We start from the raw sequence: 21,760 nt of genomic DNA, 5'->3' as shown, positions 1-21,760 counted from the left end.
AGAATAGGGCCTCCCCTAGTTTGGTGGGCTTTGGGCATTGGAATGCCGCAAGAACAAAGGCTTCCAGGCGGCGAACCCTATTCACCACCCGAAGCGGGCGCTAGATGGGCTGGGCCCATTTTGAGCGATTTTCTTTTACTGCTTCTTTGGTCTCATGAATAATTTCGGTTTTTTTCAGGTTTTGACTGGTTTTGCGTTCCTCCTGGCCTTTTTTTTTATTTTTGAAAAAAATTCAAGTTCAATTTTTTTCAGTTTTGAAATTTTTTTGGACTTTTTATAGCTTTGAGCCTTTCGGTCGAGTTTCCAAATATTGAACTTTTTCTAGATATGAACAATTTCAAAATTTGAATTTTTTAAATCTATTTTTTTTGTTTTGTATTTTTTTATTCTGAACATTTTTCAAAATTTTGAACAATTTTTAATTCAAACATTTTTCAAATTGAACATTTTTATTTAAACAAGTTTTAATCTAAACTTTTTATGTTTGAAATTTTTGGACTTGAACCTTTTTCGATTTTTGAACAGTTTACTATTGAAACATTTTTCAAATTTGATCATTTTTAAATCTAAACTGAAAGAAGAAAAAACAAGAGAAACCGTACTTGGTATCGAGCTATATTCGGCACGGCTCACGATAGGAGGTCTCAAGGCGGGAGCGAGCTTCGCGGGCGCTTAAAGCGGGAAATAGGACCCCCTCTCTTCTAGACCCGTACCTTTGTTCGAATAAAGAACATCTCGCATATTCTTTTGTTCCCGATGTAGCATTGTTTCAGGGCGGCGAACCCTATACACCGACCAGGTCGGCGGGGATACCATGCCGCAGACCCTATTTCGTCTTGTGGGCCAGCCCATGGTTCGTGAATTTTTTCCGCCCAGTTTGTTGGGGGTTAATTGCCTTGTTTTTCCTATTTTTTCTGGGTTCTGTCTGATTTTTTGTCGATTTTCAGAATTCGTTCGGTTAAAAAATGTTCATTTTTTAAATTGTTCTAATTTTATTTTTTTAGAATTATTTAGATTTAAAAAATCGATTCGAATCTAAAAAATTGTTCAAGTCTTGAAACTGTTCAAATTTTAAAACTATTCAAAGTTTAAAACTATTCAAATTTTAAATTGGTACAATTTTACAAAAAATATTCAAAATATAAAAATGTTCAGTTTTAAAAACAGTTCAAATTATTATTTTTTCAAATTTTAAAACTATTCAAATTATAAATATTAATATTTTCAAAAAATCTCGAAATATCAATCCCCCTTGCGATGGTCTACAGCCCAAGGCCCAAAATGAGGCCTAGGACGTAGCCTCGATCAAGCTCCTTGCGATCAACTTCCGAAGGCTTCTTTGATTCATAGGATAGAAAAAAATTAATAGAAAAATCATAGAATTATGATATCATGACTAGTTGAATTCTATGAAAAGATAATTTCTTTTTGATTGTGCCAAAAGAATTTTTCATGAGGTATGACCTCATGCTTTGTTCAGATATGATTTGCACTATAAGATTTCTATTTGATTAGTTCCTACAGGATATGTTTAAATGAATGAAACATGTATTATAGAAAAAAATCCTATAAAATTTAAATTCTACACAATTCTGATATAAAAATCCTTTGAATTAAAGGAGCCTTAAGCACAGTCTCCTCGATGACGACAAACTGATCATTATCTGTGTTTCCCATTTGTTTCCTGTAACTCCGATGTTGGAGAGAAATTGCATCGAATCTGTTGTATTGAATTGAGAGGAGCCCTATTAAGATCATAACAAACGGGAGGCCGCTCGATCGCACGAACGAGCAGCCGGCTGCTAGCTAGTCCCAGTCCCTCTTTAATTTCGTTGCAACAACACTTGGAACCGATCACTGTGCCGGTTTGGCGACGTGGTCGGAGGTCCAGCCGACGGCCATCTCGAAGCCGTTGCGGTGGTTCCGGTAGTCGTCCATCGCCTGCTCCAGTTCTTCTCTGGTGTTCATCACGAAGTAGCCCTCCCGCACCACGGTCTCGCCATGCGGCCGCGCCGCCACCAGCAGGAACCTGGTCGAGGCGTCGGCATCGCCGCTCCGCGCGTCCACGCCGTCGCCTTTGGCGCCGAACACGGCACACTCGTGCTGGCGCGTGGCTCGGTCCGACGGCCCGAAGCTGGCCTCGCCGTCGATGACATACGCGCAAGCGCTCCAGCCGGCGGGGACTGCCTGGTGCAGGTGCGCGCCGGGGCCGACGGTGATGTCCAGGCACATGACGGGGGTGCGTGTCTGGATCGGCGAGCACACGCCCCGGGCCTCTCCGACGATGACCTTGACGGACACGCCGTCTTTGTCAACTGTGGGGATATCGACGCTCGCCAGCTCCTGGTAACTTGGCGCCACCCTGCAAAAGACCTGAATGCTCAGTATTGCTAGTAATAAAATTCAGTTCTTTTGATCTTCTTGTAAGCAATGTAGACTACATACATCTTGTCCTTGGCGGCGAGGTTTATCCAGAAGTTGAGCCCCCTCTGCACTCCCTGTCCGGCCGGCACCTCCGCGTGCACCACCCCGCGCCCCACCGTCGTCCACTGCACCCACGTTAACCACGAATCAATCAACGGCCATATACATGCATCTAGAGGAATAGGAATGCTAAGAGGCTACACGTTCCAAAAGAAGGGAACCAATGGAGCCTCACAGGGAAACTATATATTCTGGAAAAATAAGTACGGGGTACTAGAATGTTTTCATCTGAATAAATTTTACGATCAACACAACTAATGCAACATGTTTCATAGGACTGCAGTAGGCCTGTAGGATAGCATTTTGATATTCACTATGGAACAAATTCTAGCATTTCATAGTAAATATCAAGGTTCGGACCATAACCGATGCATATATACATCCTTTTGCACTATCAACACCAGAATGGAAACAGGGTCGAGTGAAGGAGATTACTATGAACATAGTGGTTTTTGTGCTTAATGGTGTGTACAGGTGGGTGTGTGATTTGTAGAAATCTAACCTGAGCATCTCCTGTATTGATGGTTCCCTTGTGGCCTGAAAAATCATGGAAACCGATGCTGCCCTGGGAGAAACACAAAGGAGGAAAATTCAGTCTTCATGTTCAGCTAAAACGTGAAAGGAGAAGTCTATTGATTAATACCTCAAGTACGTAGGTAAGACTCTCAAATCCTGAAGAGGCAGCGGAAAACAGGAACAAAGTACAATCAGAATTAAGGGATTCATCACTTTAGTAACTTAATAACATGAGATCAAATTTTGTCAATCATATGTGTGTTCACGAATGGTCACAAAGAAATTACAAACCTCTGTGTGGATGATCACCAAAGTTTGCTGGACCGGTGACTGGAAAATAAAGTCAGGTCTAGATGTTAGTTCGGTTATTATGCATGGAAAACGAATTAATGGACGTATTAACTTGTAAAATGTGTTACTCCCTCCATCACAGTTTTACACGGCGCGCCTCAAAATTCTCTGGGACCAAGGTGGAAAGAGTACTACTCTAAGAGTACTAACTAATAGCCAACTACTATCTAAGAATACTAATAACCACAACTGAAGTTCTGTAGAGTAGTTTTTGGTACTTGATTGCTGGGTAGTAAATCGCTAATAAAATGGGCATGCCAGCAAGGAAGGTATTTCCTCCAGATCAGTTTAACAGGCACACAAGTGGTTTAAGAAACTACTTTGACCATTATTCTGCTTAATCAAATATAAACTATATGTCACAAAAAACTATATCATTTAAAGCCTTTTACGAATACGAATCTAATGGTATAGCTTTTGCAGACATGTAATTCATATTTTATTGACCAAACTAATGGTCAAAGTTTACCTTAAACTTAGTGTGTCGTGTTAAACTGTACCAGAGGGAGTAGTATTCTCATTAATTTTTTTCCAACCCAAACTATCTTAGATTTTATCATGTTTGGACCAAAAACAATGATATGATTTTATTTTGAAAATTCCCTGAATCTAAGATATAGTTTATTCTTAAGCAAAACTACAAATTTTCATTTAGCATAAGACAGATGGGACACAAATTTATAGCAACCAAACAAACTACGGCCTCGTATGCAACCAAAGTAGCTAGGTGCTCTTGGGGAGTTTAGAGCAAGTTTAATAGTATAGGCAGCTGCTGGCTATAAGCCATGTGCCATGTCATTTGTTGCTAACATAGAGCCAATATGTATAATAGTGAGCTATAATCATGTACTACCTCCGATTCAAGGAATAAGGCATCCTCGTTTTACGTGTTTTTTGTTTGACCAAGAATTATTTCAAATATATAAAGATTATTTGTATGAAATTAGCAACATTTGAAAGTGCTTTTCAATACGAATCCAACGATACTAATTACATATAATATAATCAAGATTGTATTGCTCAATTTTTATGGTCAAAGTTCATCTTGGAATGCGCGTGCGTCTTATTCCTTGGGACGGAGGTAGTACTACTTTATCAATGGATGGCCCACATTTCACTCTCACAAAGTGCCTAGGAGCACGTGCTAGAGCTGGCTCTTGCATGAGAGCCCACTCCTCTACTCTCTCCTCCAACTAAGCATGCATATATTATTTAAACCCTTATAGCCAGCTGGCTAGGACTTATTATATTTGCTCTTAGAGCAAGTACAATAGAGTCCAGTCAGCTGACTATAAGACATTAAATAATATATTTTAGATGAGTTGGAGGAAAGAGAAGAGGAGAGAGAAGGGAGGTGGGCTACTATGCAATAGCCAGTTCTTGCACGTGCTCCTAGGCACTTTGTGAGAGTGAAAGATGGGCCATATGTTAGTAAAGTGCTTCATTCTTATAGCCAACTATTATACATATTAACTATAAGATGACTACAAATAATATGGCATCTTCTTATAGCCAGCAGTTGGCTATACTATTGGAATTGCTCTTAGTTGGCCTAGCATCATAGCTTGATGAGTGTTGTCATAGTTATAGCAGGTGGATTTGTGAGTTTCGATGGGAATTAAATGGTGTACAAAATTTGGATCAATGGTCGTCCTTACTCCGTCTTTTTTTTTACTTCGCATTTTGGGTCTAGTTAAAGTCAAATTCTGTCAAGTTTGATCAAGAATAGAGCAAAAAAATATCATCATCAATAATACCTAATACATATAATATGAACATGCACTTTATGTCGATTCTAATATTATAAATTCTATATTGTAGATGTTAACATTTTTCTTCTAAATATTTGGCCAAATTTTATAAAGTTTGACTTTAAGTAAATCTATAGGGCAATCAAATTTTGAAGTGAGCGAGTATACATACATTCAAAGTCATCGAAGGAAAGGATAGGATCCAAACTCTCCAACTCAGGCCTGCAAGAAATCAATTGTAACCAACGCTCACAATTAATGTTACCAGTATCTCGTCGCCATTAAGCTTAATTAGAATATGATGACATTATTGGGTTGCTTACCCGCCAATGCTCCTCCTGTAGGCGAAGCCATCGCCGAGGGGCCGGCGCTGGCACGTCAAAGTCTGAACCACCGCCCTCGGCTTGCCCAAGATCATGGGCGCCTCGTCACTGCCACGCACAGCGTTCCGTTAGAATATGTGTAGCGCGATTCGCAAGGGAAATAGAATATGCGTGCATACGGACGAGCTAGCCTATATTCTACACGAATTATTCGTAGGCAATCAGTTACTACTCAATTATAGGCTAGTGAAGAAGAGGATCCTATGGAGACCGAATGGTTCGTAGAGAAGAAGAGCAGCGGCCGGAGGTAGAAGAATGGACATGACATAATCACTGCGGGCGGGCGTACCTTTGGATGGTGATCATCCCGTCGGAATGGATCTCGTCCGCCGCCCTTGCCGGCGGCGCAACGGCGACCGAGGAGGGAGCCAAGGAGACGCAGGTGCTGCCGGACATGGTTATGCGACGGAGTCACAAGCACGATGTCCCTGTGGAGGTGGAGGAGATGGAAGAAGAAGGCGTTGTGGTGGAGAGTGTCGAGCAACTCTGGTGGTATAAATAGAGAGCGCGCCGGCGCCGCAAATTAACAGACACCTCGCAGGTGTGAACAGCCGCCCGCCCCGTGTGAACGGGGGTTTTTGTCGTACTACGGCATAATCCACTGTCCAACCACTTGTGTCGTCGTGAGCATCTCCATCGCCGCCGTTGCATGTGTGTGTTCCCTACCACGAGCACGAACAAATCAAGATCCATGAATCGCACTTTGTTCAGTTCCCGGGTTTATATGGTGTGAACGGCGCGTGGTCTTAATGTCACCCAACTCAAGGAAATCGGTTCTAGTATGTACTTGTACGGCCGGCTTCTTCCACCTTTCTAGGTTAAGAAAGCTGATGTTTGGTAGTGTGCAGCTAATTTGGGCTCCCGGGGTAGGCCCTAGGGCTGGTGGTGTAGCACGTCTAAAACGGTGTGGCACAACACGATCGTCGACCACCCTGGCTACACCTATAAGGCGTGACACAACAAACTTTCGGCGTGGCAACAACAAGGTCGGCTGGAACACCCCGATGCCTTCGGATCACAGTTCATTGGATGCGACGATCACGCGGTCCAGGATTGAGGCACGCCTCGCTCTTGTCATCCGCATTTGCAGGCCCCACCTCTATATTCTACCTCCGCGCTCTTCTCTCCAACCACCCCACACAATGACTTGAAGATGACTCGGCCCCGCCCCACCTTCTTATTCGGCGCCTTTCTTCATTCCTGCCCTCCTCCGGCGGCGACCACGGTCCTCCTCCACCGAGCTAGGCCACCTCGACGCCTTCATCTCCTCGATAGTCATCTTCCTTCCTTGGGACGGCGCCTGCTGCTCCGCGCATCCGCCTCCACACCCACACACGCCGCATCTCCACGCACCGTCGGAGAGGGTCGCCGCCCCTTCCTCCATGGTTTTATGCTACAAGCACGACCAATGTTCAAGAAATCGTTAATCTTAACTTATCGGTCGGCCTTAAAAAGAAGATTAATCACTTATCGGCCGATTAATCAATTTTATCGGTCGGCCATTTATCAGCTTATTTTTTTGTAAATCCTAATTTTCGACACTAAATTTTCTATAATATGCCATGCAAAATATAATATTTAAGCATTGCACATAAGTACTACCTTGATTCCTTGCATTTGAATCAATAATAATGGAAAATTTGAGCTAATGCACAATTCTACAAAACCATAGGATGAAAATATCGACTGCCATACCAAATGTCATTGAAATTTCTCTAACAATCAACTGAAATATAGGCCATGAGAGCGAAAATCGGACGAAATATCGGCTCTCATATAGAAAATCGGCCGAAATATCGGTGGAGCGATAAACTGGCCGATATGCCAAAATCTTATCGGTTACCACCCGATTCACGATAAATCGGCCGATAAATCGACATCTCGGACGACAACTGCTACAAATGACGGTCGTCGGTGCTACATACTCGTCCATCGCTTGGCTTCTTTGCCGAAAACGTCAATTGCGTGAGCTGCGAACGACGACTTCTTCATCTACAAACGCTGGTCACCGCTGCTACAAAAAAAGGTCGCCGGTGCTGCATGGTCTGCCGATGTTGCTTACTGCAAACGCTAGCTGCGCAAGCTGCAAACGAAGGTAGATGTTGCTTCAATAGTCGGCCGTACATGCTACCAGGGATGGTCAATTGGCATTGTGGTGCTGCAATCGACGATGGAGGAAGCTCCGTTTGTGGCTGCGACGACAGTGCTGCGACTGAAGACGGCGGAAGCTGGGACAGCGGCGGCGAATGCGGCAACATGCAGAAGCTGCGACGACGGTGGTGACGGCCAGGGCTTCCCTGCAACAGGCGACTATTTGGAACACAGATCCGGATGACTCTAAGTCTCAATCCGGATACGTATTTATTTTGAATGGTGCAACAGTAAGCTGGAGGAGTGCGAAGCAAAGCGTTATGGCGAAATCTTCAACTGAATCGGAATACATAGCTGCTTCGGAGGCTTCATCAGAGGCGATATGGATGAAGTGTTTCAATACTGAGTTTGGTGTGGTTCCTAGTGCGTTGGACCCGATGACCATGTATTGTGACAACATGGGTGTCATAGCCAATGCATAGGAGCCAAGGTCACACAAGAAGCTGAAGCACATAAAGCTACGTTTTTATTCTATTCGCGAGTACATCGAAGATGGTGACTTAAAGATTTGCAAAGTACACACTGATCTGAATATGGCAGATCCATTGACTAAAGCTCTCCCTAGAGCGAAACATGACCTACACCAGAACGCCATGGGTGTTAGGTACATTACTATGTAATTTAGATTATTGGCTCTAGTGCAAGTGGGAGACTGTTGGAGATATGCCTAAGAGGCAATAATAAAGTGGTTAATATTATATCTTTGTGTTTATGATAATAGTTTGCATCTCATGCTATAATTGTATTGACCGGAAACATTAATACATGTGTGTTATCTAAACATAAAAGAGTCCCTAGTAAGCCTCTTGTTAAACTAGCTTGTTGATTTATAGATGATCACAGTTTCATGATCATGAACATTGGATGTTATTAATAACAAGGTCATATCATTAGGTGAATGATGTGATGGACATACACCCATAATAAGCGTAGCAAATGATCAAGTCATTTAGTTACATATGTTTCAAGCTTTAATATGCATAGTAACTTAATCCTTCGACCATGAGATCTTGTTAATCACCTACACCAGATGGATGCTTTGATGATACCAAACACTACTGCATAAATGGGTTGTTATAAAGGTGTCATTAAGTGTTCGAAAAGTATAGGGTTGAGGCACTTGTATCAATAGTGGGATTTGTCCATCGTAATGACGGATAGATATACTCTGGACCCTCTCGGTGGAATGATATCTAATTACTTGCAAGCATGTGACTGGTTCACAAGAGATATCATATCACGGTACGAGTAAAGAGTATTTATCAGTAACGAGGTTGAAGTAGGTATGGAGATACCTGATACGTCTATTTTGCATCACTATTTTATATCATAATTTACTGTTATTCATTGATATATTTCATATTTAGAGATGATACTTGTGTTATTTCATTTATTTTGCATGTTTCATGATTATTGGAGGATCGCGCACCGGAGTCAGGATTCTGCTAGAAAAAGCGTCGTCAGAATGCAATATTTCGGAAGATCAACAATTGACGGAATTTATACGAAAAATCCTATTTTTCCAGAAGACGAAGGGAGCCAGAAGGAGGAGCCGAGGAGGGCCGCCGTGGGCCCACCTCACAGGCCGGCGCGGGCCAAGGCCTGGTCGCGCCGCCTTGTGGGGAGGGGCCCCACAGCCCCCTCTGGCCTCCTCTCCTTCGCGTACATCTTCGTCCCGAAAACCTAAGCTCCAGAGGATAGTCGCGAAGAGTCACAGCCGCCTCTGCGGGGCGAAAAACACCAGAGAGAAAAGAGCTCTCCAGCAGGCTGAGATCCGCCGGGAAATTCCCTCCCGGAGGGGGAAATCGACGCCATCGTCACCGTCATCGAGCTGGACATCATCTCCATCACCATCACCATCATCTCCATCATCATCACCGCCGTCTCCACCGCTGCACCTCGTCACCGCTGTAACGATTTGGGTTGGATCTTGATTGTTTGATAGGGGAAACTCTCCCGGTATTGATTTCTACTTGTTATTGATGCTATTGAGTGAAACCATTGAACCAAGGTTTATGTTCAGATTGTTATTCATCATCATATCACCTATGATCATGTTCCATATGATGTCTCGTGAGTAGTTCGTTTAGTTCTTGAGGACATGGGTGAAGTCTAAATGTTAGTAGTGAATTATGGTTGAGTAATATTCAATGTTATGATATTTAAGTTGTGGTGTTATTCTTCTAGTGGTGTCATGTGAACGTCGACTACATGATACTTCACCTTTATGGGCCTAGGGAAATACATCTTGTGCTCGTTTGCCAATTGCGGGGTTGCTGGAGTGACAGAAACCTAAACCCCCGTTGGTATATCGATGCAGGAGGGATAGCAGGATCTCAGAGTTTAAGGCTGTGGTTAGATTTATCTTAATTACTTTCTTGTAGTTGCGGATGCTTGCAAGGGGTATAATCACAAGTATGTATTAGTCCTAGGAAGGGCGGTGCATTAGCATAGGTTCACCCACACAACACTTATCAAAACAATGAAGATTAATTAGCTATATGACGCGAAAGCACTAGACTAAAATCCCGTGTGTCCTCAAGAACGTTTGGTCATTATAAGTAAACGAACCGGCTTGTCCTTTGTGCTAAAAAGGATTGGGCCACTCACTGCAATTGTTACTCTCGCACTTTATTTACTCATACTTTATTCATCTGCTACATCAAAACCCCCGAATACTTGTCCGTGAGCATTTACAGTGAATCCTTCATCGAAACTGCTTGTCAACACCTTCTGCTCCTCGTTGGGATCGATATTCTTACTTATCGAAAATACTACGATACACCCCCTATACTTGTGGGTCATCAAGACTATTTTCTGGCGCCGTTTCCGGGGAGTGAAGCGCTATTGGTAAGTGGAATTGGTAAGGGAAACTTTTACTGTTAGTGCTGATTTTATTCCTGCCTGCTGCTATAATTCATTATGGAGAGATCTTCTCTTGAATTTTTATTTGGAAAATCTACTACTACCGCAAAGGTAGTGGATGAGGCGCCAGGTGCGGAAGAAGTTCCATACAAAATACCTATGAAAATTATTGAACGTGTTGTGGATAACCGCTATACAGGGGATGGAACTGTCCATCCTGGAGATCATTTACTGTTCTTACATGAATTATGCGGTTTATTCAAGTGTGCAGGTATTGCTATGGATGAAGTGAGGAAGAAACTATTCTCTATATCGCTGTCTGGTAAAGCGGCACATTGGTATAAATTACTGGATAATGGGGATTCTCTTGAATGGAATGATATTGTGCCCCGATTTTATTCTAAGTTCTATCCTCCAAGTGAAATTCACAAAGACCGGAACCGCATATATAATTTTTGGCCTCATGATGGAGAGAGTATTGCCCAAGCGTGGGGGAGATTGAAGTCTTTAATGCTCAAATGCCCCATTCATGAGCTTCCTGGTAATATTATTATTGATAATTTTTATGCAGGACTTTCTTTTCAAGACAAGACCTTGCTGGATACTTTTGTTCTGGATCATTTACATGCAACAAAGAAGAGTTTAAGATGGACCTTCTTAATCGGATCCAGGAGAATACTGAAGAATAGGAGAACGACAAAGATAGAGAGTCAGGTATAAAATATGATTATAAATGCATTGAAGCTTTTATGGATACTGATAAATTTCGTAATATTAGTGCTACTTATGGTCTTGATTCTCAAGTTGTTGCAAATCTTTATAAAGCTTTTGCCTCCCATTATGAATTGCCTAAGAAGAACTTTGATAAGTATCATGAACCGTATAAAGATAAAATTGATTCATCTATAAATAAATGTGTTGTAATTGAAACTGTTGATCATGTTATTCCTGAAGCTTATATTGAAAAAACTCCTTTCCCTGCTAAAATGAAGGAGTATTCTGTTATAAATAGTGCGGTTAATAAAAGTGAAAAGAAACCTATAGAACCTGAAGAGCAAATAAAAGTTGAACCTGCTGTTGCAATAGTTAAAGATCTTGTGACTGAAAATGTGGAGGATGGTCATATTATTTTTTGTGAAGATGCTTCTAATATTGTTTCACATCCTAATAAGTCTAAGAAAGCTAGTGTTCTTATGCTATCTGTTAGAATTGGTGATCATTGTTATTATGGTTTATGCGATATTGGTGCAAGTATTAGTGCTATTCCTTATGAGCTTTACATGGAGATTATGCACGAAATTGGTTCTTGTGAACTTGAAGATATTGATGTGGTTATTCGGCTGGCTAATAGAGAAACTATCTCTCCAATTGGTATTGTTCGAGATGTGGAAGTTCTATGTGGTAAGATTAAATATCCTGCTGACTTTTTGGTACTTGGTTATGCTGCTAGTAAGTATTGTCCTATCATTTTTGGTAGACCTTTTCTAAATACTTGTGGAGCTATTATAGATTGCAAGAAAGAGAAAATTTTGACTAAAATTGCTGGTGAGTCATATGAGTTTAATTTCTCTAAATTTGCCAAAACTCCTTATAAAGCTGATTCGCCTAATAATGATTTTAGAGTTGAACAGTGTGCATCTATTGCTCTTGCTCCTAATAATCCTTTGCAGCAACATTTGGAGAATAGTGAGAGTGAAGTTTTTAGGGAAGAAAGAAATGAGCTTGATGAAATTTTCCTTCGTCAACCTATTCTTAAACATGACTTGCCTGTAGAAGATCTAGGTACAACATTACCACCAAAAGAGGATCCTGTTTTTTATTTAAAACCATTGCCTGATAATCTTAAATATGCTCATATTGATGATAAGAAAATATATCCTGTTATGATTAGTTCTAAGCTTTCAGAGTTTGAAGAAGAAAGGTTATTGGAAATATTAAAGAAGCACCGAGGAGCTATTGGCTACACTCTTGATGACTTGAAGGGGATTTCTCCCTCTATTTGCCAACATGCCATTAATATGGAAGATGATGCAAAGCCTGTTGTTGAACATTAGCGTCGTCTAATTCCTAAGATGAAGGATGTGGTAAGAAATGAGGTATTAAAACTTCTTGAAGCTGGTATTATATATCCTATTGCTGATAGTACATGGGTTAGTCATGTGCATTGTGTTCCTAAGAAAGGAGGAATGACTCGTTGTGCCTAATGATAATGATGAGCTCATACCTCAAAGAGTAGTTGTAGGGTATAGAATGTGCATTGATTATCGAAAAGTTAATAAGGTTACTAAGAAAGATCATTACCCTTTGCCTTTTATTGATCAAATGTTAGAAAGGTTATCCAAAAATACTCATTTTTGCTTTCTTGATGGTTATTCCGGGTTTTCACAAATTGCTGTTAAAACTAAGGATCAAGAGAAAACCACTTTCACTTGTCCCTATGGAACTTATGCTTATAGACGCATGCCTTTTGGTTTATGTAATGCTCCTGCTACTTTTCAAAGATGCATGTCTGCTATTTTTCATGGTTTTTGCGAGAATATTGTAGAGGTATTCATGGATGATTTTTCTGTCTATGTGAATTCTTTTGATAATTGCTTGCGGAACCTTGATAAAGTTTTGCATAGGTGTGAAGAAACTAACCTTGTTCTTAATTGGGAGAAATGCCACTTTATGGTTAATGAAGGAATTGTATTGGGATATAAAATTTCCGAGAGAGGTATTGAAGTTGATAGAGCTAAAGTTGAAGCAATTGAGAAGATGCCCTATCCTAGGGATGTTAAAGGTATTCGTAGTGTTCTTGGTCATGCTGGGTTTTATAGGAGATTTATTAAAGACTTCTCCAAGATTTCAAAGCCTCTAACTAATCTTCTTCAAAAAGATGTACCGTTTGTTTTTGATGATGATTGTAAGGAAGCTTTTGAAACTCTAAAGAAAGCCTTAACAACTGCTCCTATAGTTGAACCTCCTGATTGGAACATACCTTTTGAAATTATGTGTGATGCTAGTGATTTTGATGTAGGCGCTGTTCTTGGACAGCGAGAAGATAAAAAGTTGAATATTATTCATTATGCTAGCAAAACTCTTGATGCTGCTCAAAGAAATTATGCTACAACTGAAAAAGAAATGTTAGTTGTAGTCTTTGGTTGTGACAAGTTTAGATCTTATATTGTTGATTCAAAAGTTACAATTCATACTGATCATGCTGCAATTAGATACCTAATGCAAAAGAAAGATGCTAAGCCAAGGCTTATTAGATGGGTGCTTTCTGTTGCAAGAATTTGATTTGCATATTGCAGATAGGAAAGGTGCTGATAATCCTGTTCCTGTTAATGATAGTTTTCCAAATGAACAATTGGCTGTAATAAAGGTGAGCTCGCGAGATAGCCCTTGGTATGCTGATTATGCTAACTTTATTGTTTCCAAGTACTTGCCTCCAACCTTTTCAGCCCAAAGCAAAGGAGGAAATTCTTTTATGACTTGAGGCATTATTTCTGGGATGACCCACACTTATATAAAGAAGGAGTGGATGGTATTCTGCGAAGATGTGTTCCCGAATATGAACAACAAGAGATATTGAGTAAATGTCATGGTAGTGCTTATGGAGGATGATACGTCCAAAACGTATCTACTTTCCCGAACACTTTTGCTATTGTTTTGCCTCTAATTTGTGTATTTTGGATGCAACTAACACGGACTAACGTTGTTTTCGGCAGAACTGTTCTGGTGTCTCGTTTTTGTGCAGAAATCCAACTTTCAGGAAAATCCTCGGAATTTATGCAGAAGGCCCTATTTTCACAGAATATTGGCGGAGCCAGAAGGACAAGCCAGGTGGAGGCCCGAGGGCCCCACACCATAGGGCGGCGCGGCCCAGGAGGGGCCCGCGCGGCCCTATCGTGTGGCCCCTCGGCCGGCCTCCGACGCCCTCCTTCGGACTATTTATTGCCTTCAACCTAAAAACGCACGGGAGAAGTCGAAGTCGCCGTAAAGCCTCCGAATGCCGCCACATCGCGAAACTCCGTCTCGGGAGCCGAAGTCTCCGTTTCCGGCACTCCGCCGGACGGGGAATTGGAGGAGATCATCGCCATCATCACCACCGACGCCTCTCCATCAACCAGCCATGTTTCCCCCATCCATGTGTGAGTAATTCCCCCGCTGTAGGCCGAAGGGGATGGTAGGGATTGGATGAGATTGGTCATGTAATAGCATAAGATTGTTAGGGCATAGTGCCTAGTGTCCGTAATTGGTACTTTGATGATATTGTTGCAACTTGCTATGCTTAATGCTTGTCACTAGGGCCCGAGTGCCATGATCTCAGATCTGAATATGTTATTATTTCATCATGATATTCATTGTTTATGGTCTTACCTGCAATTTGTATACACATGTCGCTGTCCGGAACCGATGGCCCCGAAGTGACAGAAATCGGGACAACCGGAGGGGATGGTAGTGATGTGAGGATCACATGTGTTCACGGAGTGTTAATGCTTTGCTCCGGTACTCTATTAAAAGGAGTACCTTAATATCCAGTAGATTCCCTTGAGGCCCGGCTGCCACCGGCTGGTAGGACAAAAGATGTTGTGCAAGTTTCTCATTACGAGCACGTACGACTATAATTGGAACACATGCCTATTGATTGCTTTGTACTTGGACACCATTTTATTATTATCTGCAAATGCCCTGCTATGATTGTTACATTAGTTTCTCTCATCCATGCAACGCCCGTTATCCGTCCCCGTGCCTACAGTATTTTTAATCCTGCTGTTTACTAAAATCACTACTGCTGTCTATGTTACTTCTTCGTCGTTATTTCACTATCGCTATTGCTATAAAATCGTTACTACTCGATAAACTCTTGCGAGCAAGTCTGTTTCCGTGTGCAGCTGAATTGACAACTCCGCTATTAAGGCTTTCAAGTATTCTTTGTCTCCCCTTGTGTCGAATCAATAAATTGGGATTTACTTCCCGCGAAGACTCGCTGCGATCCCCTATACTTGTGGGTCATCAAGATCGTTTTCCGGCGCCGTTGCCGGGGAGCATAGCTTTATTTGGAAGTTCACTTGGATTGATATTGTTCACTCGCAAATTCTCCATAATGGGTAAAACTCGCGATCCTAAAGTCGCCATATTACCATCCACTACAAGAAAAGGTACAACTCGAGTACCTCGCTACTCTTGATTCACCATCCGTGATAAGTCAACTTGTTTCACCGCCACAAGCTTCACTTGCCGGTACTACTTGCTGAATCTGAAAACTCTCATAATATTGATAATGTTTCTGCTGTGCTTGATGATAGTGGTTCATTGGGATCCTTTCTAGATGCTACAATTGCTAGGTCTAGACAAATTGAAAATGCTGAAACTCCTAATGAAAATGCCACTACACCTGTTAATTCACCTGAACTTGATTATTCTAGTGATGATCCTGATGAAGATTATGTGGAGCTTAATGATGATTTTATTAATAGATGCAATGCTACTGCTGATGCAAGCAAAATTAAAAAGTTTCTCACACAATATACTGTTAGACATAAGCTATCTCCTAATCCTAAATTTTCCACATCTCCTATATGCATTAAGGATAAAGATTATGATTTTTCTCTTGATCTATCTCATATAGCTATTGTAGAGAAAGCACCCTTTTGTGGTACTAAAAAAGAAAGTGTTGTAGAACACATGATTGAACTTTCTTCTATGAGTAGCTTGTTTTCTGATGATGTCAAGATGCATACTTACTTTGTCACTAAAATTTTTCCTTTCTCATTAAAGGATGATGCTAAAACTTGGTATAATAATTTGCCTCCTGGTTCTATTAAAAATCCAACTGAGTTGCGTGATGTTTTCTTTCGAAAATACTTTCCTGCTAGTGCTCAACATGCTGCTTTGCAGAGAATTTATAGATTTGTCCAGGGAGATGAAGAGAAATTGCCTGAGGCGTGGGCAAGATTTTGTTCTCTTATCAGAGCTCGACCTGGACATGATTTAGAAAAGAATGATCTACTTGATATATTTTATAGTGGACTAACCATTGAATCTAGAGCATATTTGGATAGTTGTGCTGGTTGTGTTTTCAGGAAAAGAACTCCGGACGAAGTCGAAGAATTATTGGCTAGAATAAGCCGTAATCATGATGATTGGAATACACCCGAACCAACTCCAACGCCAATATTGAAGAAGAGGGGTTTAATTGAATTGAATGATGAAGATATGAGGGAAGCTAAGAAGTCTCTCAAGGAGAAAGGTATTAAATCCGAAGATGTGAAGAATCTACCTCCCATAGAAGATATATGTGAGATAATTCCCCCTTCATCCATGATTGAGGTAAACTCCCTTCAACGCTTTACTAGGGAAGATATTCCGTATTCAAAACCTCCTGCTCAATGCTTAGATGAGTTTGATAATTATATTGTTAAACAAGAAAATTTTAATATGAGAGTAGAGAATCATCTAATGGAAAATTCTCAAGCTATTAGCAATTTGCATGATATTGTGGAGAGAACCTCCAATGATGTTAAGATGCTTGTTAAACATTTTCAAATGATTCAAACTCAAATTGATCAACTCACTAAAGTGCAAAGTGACTTGCTAAATAATAATTCTAAAGAGAAACATGCTTATGAAGTAACAACTAGAGGTGGTGTCTCTACCCAGGATCCTCTATATCCTGAAGGGCATCCCAAAAGAATTGAACAAGATTCTCAACGAATTGAACCTAGTGCTCCTTCTAAGAAGAAAAAGAAGAAGAAACATAAAAATGTTGTAGAATCCTCTCGAACTCGTTAATGATCCTAATAGTATTTCTATTTCTGATGCTGAAACTGAAAGTGGTAATGAACATCATAATAATAATGATAATGATAAGAATGATGCTTCTGATAAAGAAGAGGTTGAAGATGAACCTGACAAGCATGATAAAAATAAAAAGTATACTAAAGAAGATTTTATTGCTAAGAAACATGGTAATGAAAGAGAACCTTGGGTGCAAAAGAAAATGCCTTTTCCTGCTAAGAAATTAAAATCAAAGGAAGAAGAACACTATAATAAATTTTGTGATTGGATGAAACCTTTATTCTTGCAAATCCCTTTGACTCGATGCTATTAAATTGCCTCCTTATTCAAAGTATATGAAAGATATTGTTACTAACAAAAGGAAAATCCCCAATGAGGAAATTTCCACTATGCTTGCTAATTACTCTTTCAATGGCAAAGTGCCGAGGAAGCTGGGCGACCCAGGTATACCTACTATTCCTTGTTCTATTAAGAATAATTATGTTAAAACTGCTCTATGTGACTTGGGAGCCGGTGTTAGTGTTATGCCTTTTTCTCTTTATAAGAGGCTTTACTTAGATAAGTTGATACCTACTGATATATCTTTGCAAATGGCTGATAAATCTACTGCTATTCCTGTTGGTATATGTGAGGATGTTCCTGTTCAAGTTACTAATAACTGCTTGATACTAACTGATTTTGTTGTGTTGGAAATGCCTGAAGATGATAATATGTCTATTATTCTTGGGAGACCTTTTCTTAACACCGCAGGGGCTGTTATTGATTGCAATAAAGGAAAGGTTACTTTCAATGTTGATGATAAGGAGCATACCGTCTATTTTCCCAAGAGGATTGATAAAGTATGTGGAGTCAATACTATTTCTAATGTGAGAACTATCAAAATTGGAACTATTGATTGTCCTATATATGAGCCTAAATAAGGATATCAAAATCTTATGATTGGATCCATATCAATACAATTCAAGGTAACATGATTGATTTGAGGTTTATTTCTTCTTATGCTATGTAAAAATTATTCGGTGGCAAGACTTGATCAACCTTGTTAACGAATACCTTTTATATGCATAGAGGAGGTAAACAACATCTCTTTCTCCCTCCACTTGTTTTACTTGCTGTAGCACTTTTGATTTGCAAAGTTCCTTAGTTAATTATAGATTTCAAAATTTTTTCTAGCCAGTAATAATAAACTTAATACCCAGAAATGTGCATTTTTCAAAGTTTTCAAAAATTCACAAAAATTATACCGTTGGTCCTATTTTTCAAAAATGCACCTGGGAGCACCTGGAGATGACCTGTGGGGCACCCCAGGGTTGCACCCCACAGGACGGCGCGGCCTGGAAGGGGGGCGCGCCACCCTGGCGTGTGGGCCCCCCTTTGCCCCACTTTAGCATCTCTTCCTCCCAGACTCTTCTCTCTCCCGAAAAAAATCAACACCAGCTTTCTCTCACTCACGTTTTTGCTCAAGAGCTCAGGATTTTTCGATCTCTTTGCTCAGCCTAGATTTCTGTCTGAAATTTGGCACATTTGCTCTCCGGTATGTGACTCCTCCGATTATCCAAGTAGAATTTTGTTTGGTTGAGTATATCTTGAATATTTTGCTGCTGTAGGTAACATGTTTAGTGAGCTTGCATGCTTGTTCTAAGTTGTATAAACTAGTTTTGATGCATAATAAGCACGCTAGCAAGTTCCTATAGTAGTTCCCCTTGATTATATGTCACCAAATCAAATTTTATATTGTTTGTTGAAAAGTTTCAGAAAAGGAGGATGAAGAACTTCAACTTTGGAGAATTGTTCAAGAGAGGAACAACCAGCACCGGAAGGCCCTCACGGACCGCCACCCGACTCAGGCGATCCTACAATGAAGATATCATCGCGCCAAGCTTCGCGCCCGAAGAAGTCAATGGGGCTCCTAATGCTTCGTCCTTCCCATGTTATGATTTTCTGAGAAATGCAGGGATATTGGATGATTTCTTCACCCTTGTCAACAGGGCGGGCTTAGCCGCCTATGTGGGAGATGAAAGGGAGCAATACTACATGCTCACCAAAATCTTCGTCGAGAGCTTCAAGTTCCACAACAAGCAATATGGGCCGACAGTTGCATTCAAGATCTATGGTAATCCTATTACTATGGAATTGGAAGAATTTTGTGTTGCATTGGATATTGCCCCTGTAGGTATAGCAAGGAGGATTGATGACAACCCCCGGGATCTGTTGGAGCTCTATCGAGGAATCACCGATGATGATTGTCGCACCATTCAGCGTGGCAAGATAAGAAACATCCAACTCTCCGCCATTAAGTATTTTGCCTATTACATTGCTACTAGCATTCTTGGTAGGGAGAACACTAGCAATATTTCTAGCTACCATCTTGCTTTCTTGAATGCTGCACTTACTGGACAGACATCATATCATCTTGGTTCTCTTATTGCTCGCCGCCTGTCTAACAGGGGGCCTATTTTTGGAGGAACTATTGCATTGCGCATTTTAACACATTTAAGACTTCCTCTTGATTCTAATGATGTGCCATTAACTCCTAGGAGGCTTGATATTACTGCTATGAAAAGCCATCATTTTGTTACCGCTGATTCCACTTTAGATAATATGGTCTATAGAATGTTGTTTGCTGACGGGGATGAGAAGGAAATCCCTCTTCCCCAGCAAGATTTGTTCAGCATTGACAGGGAACCATGGTCGCACACTAAGGAGGAGGTGGAGGAAAAGATGAAGATACAAGACTTCCACCAGCAGCATGACTCCGAGGATGCCGAGCCCTCCTACGACTACACCGTCACGTATCCGGGTGCTTCTTCTAGCACATACCCGGAATATGATCCATCTTCGTCGTACTACGGAGATGCAACTTCATGGCCACGATGGGATTGAACTCCACTTAGGCCAAAAGCCTAAGCTTGGGGGGAGGTATACCGGCATCACTCATTCTTTGCATATTATGGTTGCTGGATACTTGTATATACTTGTTTAGTTTGTTTGAGTGGTTTTCTAATGAGAGGAAGATGATATTTGGGGAAGTGCTGCCTGAAAACAGATTCTGGACTGTTACCGCAAAAATTCCCAAAAATAGCCAGAACAGTATTTTGCGAAGCCAATTTTTGTGCTTGTTCCCCAGGTTGTTATCTAACTTTCATTAGTTGAACAATTTTCGATTTGAGCAGTGGAAGAATTTCTTAAAAATCGAGTACTATACTGCTGTCAAGTTTGACGAATTTCTGCTGCTTTGTGTTTATGTGACTTTTCTAGTTTGCTATTTCCTGTTTTTGCTTTGTTTCTTTCCTAAAACCCAAAAAGACCAAAAATATTTCTGTTGTTTCTCTTCATCATTTGTTTTTTTTGGTTTCTAGCATTTATTTCGCTTTATTCGCTATGGCTAGTTTGCTATAAGAAAACCCAAAAAGATTTTGCTTTGTTTGCTTGTTTCCTTTCGTTCTTGTTTCCAATTCGAAAACTCCAAAAATATTTGCTGTTCTTCTTTGGTTTGTAAAGTTCATCATGAGTTCAATGGTCTTCGGTGGCTGGAGCGTGGTTTTCATTTCATATTATCCAAGCTACACAAGTGAAAGGCAATAATGACGATCTACGACAATTGGATTGTGGTGAGAGGCTGGTATGAACTCTATTTGTTTTCATTTTTGTACATATACTCATCCATGTGAGCATGCTTAGTTGATTCATGTGAGGTATATGTCATTTAAGAAAGTCTAGTAGTTCATGATCTCTCATGTTTAACTCCAATTTATTAATATGAGTAGCATGTCATGGATGTTTGCTTGCATTGTTTTATTCATAAGTAGGTATGGCATTGTGGTATCCTCCTCTAAATGATTCATTTATATCGACTTGGCACGTGCTCACGCATGCATATGACTGAACAAAAGTCGATTAAGCCTCGATGATTTACATTGCTTCAGAGTTCTTGTATCAATTTTATGCCTCCGTTAATTTATTTTGCCGCAAGCATGATTATGACAGTGACTGCTCTCTTGATTTGTCGCTCCCCAGTCTATTGCTAGCCTTCACTTGTACTGAGCGGGAACGCTGCTCGTGCTTCCAAACACCTAAAAACTAAGTTGTTCCAAAGTGTCCACCATAAATACCTATGCATGGCATTTCAAACCATTCCAAGTAAATTCTCATGCGCTACCTTTAAAACCTTCAAAATGCTTCTCAATTTGTGTTAATGTTTCATAGCTCATGAGGAAGTATGTGGTGTTTAACTTTCAACCTTGTCATTTACTCTTGACGGACTTTCATTATGGACTAGTGGCACATCCGCTTATCCGATAATTTTGCAAAAAGAGTCGGCAATGGGATTCCCGGCTCCGAATTAATTAACCAAAATAGACACTCCTCCATGGTATGTGATTGTTGGACGGCACCCGAAGGATTCGGTTAGCCATGGCTTGTGTAAGCAAAGGTTGGGGGGAGTGTCATCATAATAAAACTAAAATAAAAAGG

The 21,760-nt window shown here is 40.7% G+C and overlaps 1 protein-coding gene across 1 annotated transcript; it reads right to left on the bottom strand.

Annotated features, from left to right (window-relative positions):
• Positions 1–1,653: 1,653 nt before the first annotated feature.
• Positions 1,654–5,936, bottom strand: LOC124688638 (pirin-like protein). The gene is made up of 8 exons (XM_047222292.1): positions 5,775–5,936; positions 5,426–5,533; positions 5,275–5,324; positions 3,292–3,330; positions 3,128–3,156; positions 2,987–3,049; positions 2,446–2,549; positions 1,654–2,362 (listed from the first exon to the last, which is right to left on the bottom strand). The coding sequence occupies exons 1-8, from the start codon at positions 5,879–5,881 to the stop codon at positions 1,855–1,857; spliced, it is 1,008 nt and encodes a 335-aa protein (XP_047078248.1). The 5' UTR covers positions 5,882–5,936; the 3' UTR covers positions 1,654–1,854.
• Positions 5,937–21,760: the final 15,824 nt, after the last annotated feature.

The sequence above is a fragment of the Lolium rigidum genome, chromosome 2, assembly GCF_022539505.1.
Source record: "Lolium rigidum isolate FL_2022 chromosome 2, APGP_CSIRO_Lrig_0.1, whole genome shotgun sequence".
Taxonomy (NCBI): domain Eukaryota; kingdom Viridiplantae; phylum Streptophyta; class Magnoliopsida; order Poales; family Poaceae; genus Lolium; species Lolium rigidum.
Note: the sequence above shows the minus strand (reverse complement) of the source record. Positions and strands in the feature narration are given on the sequence as shown.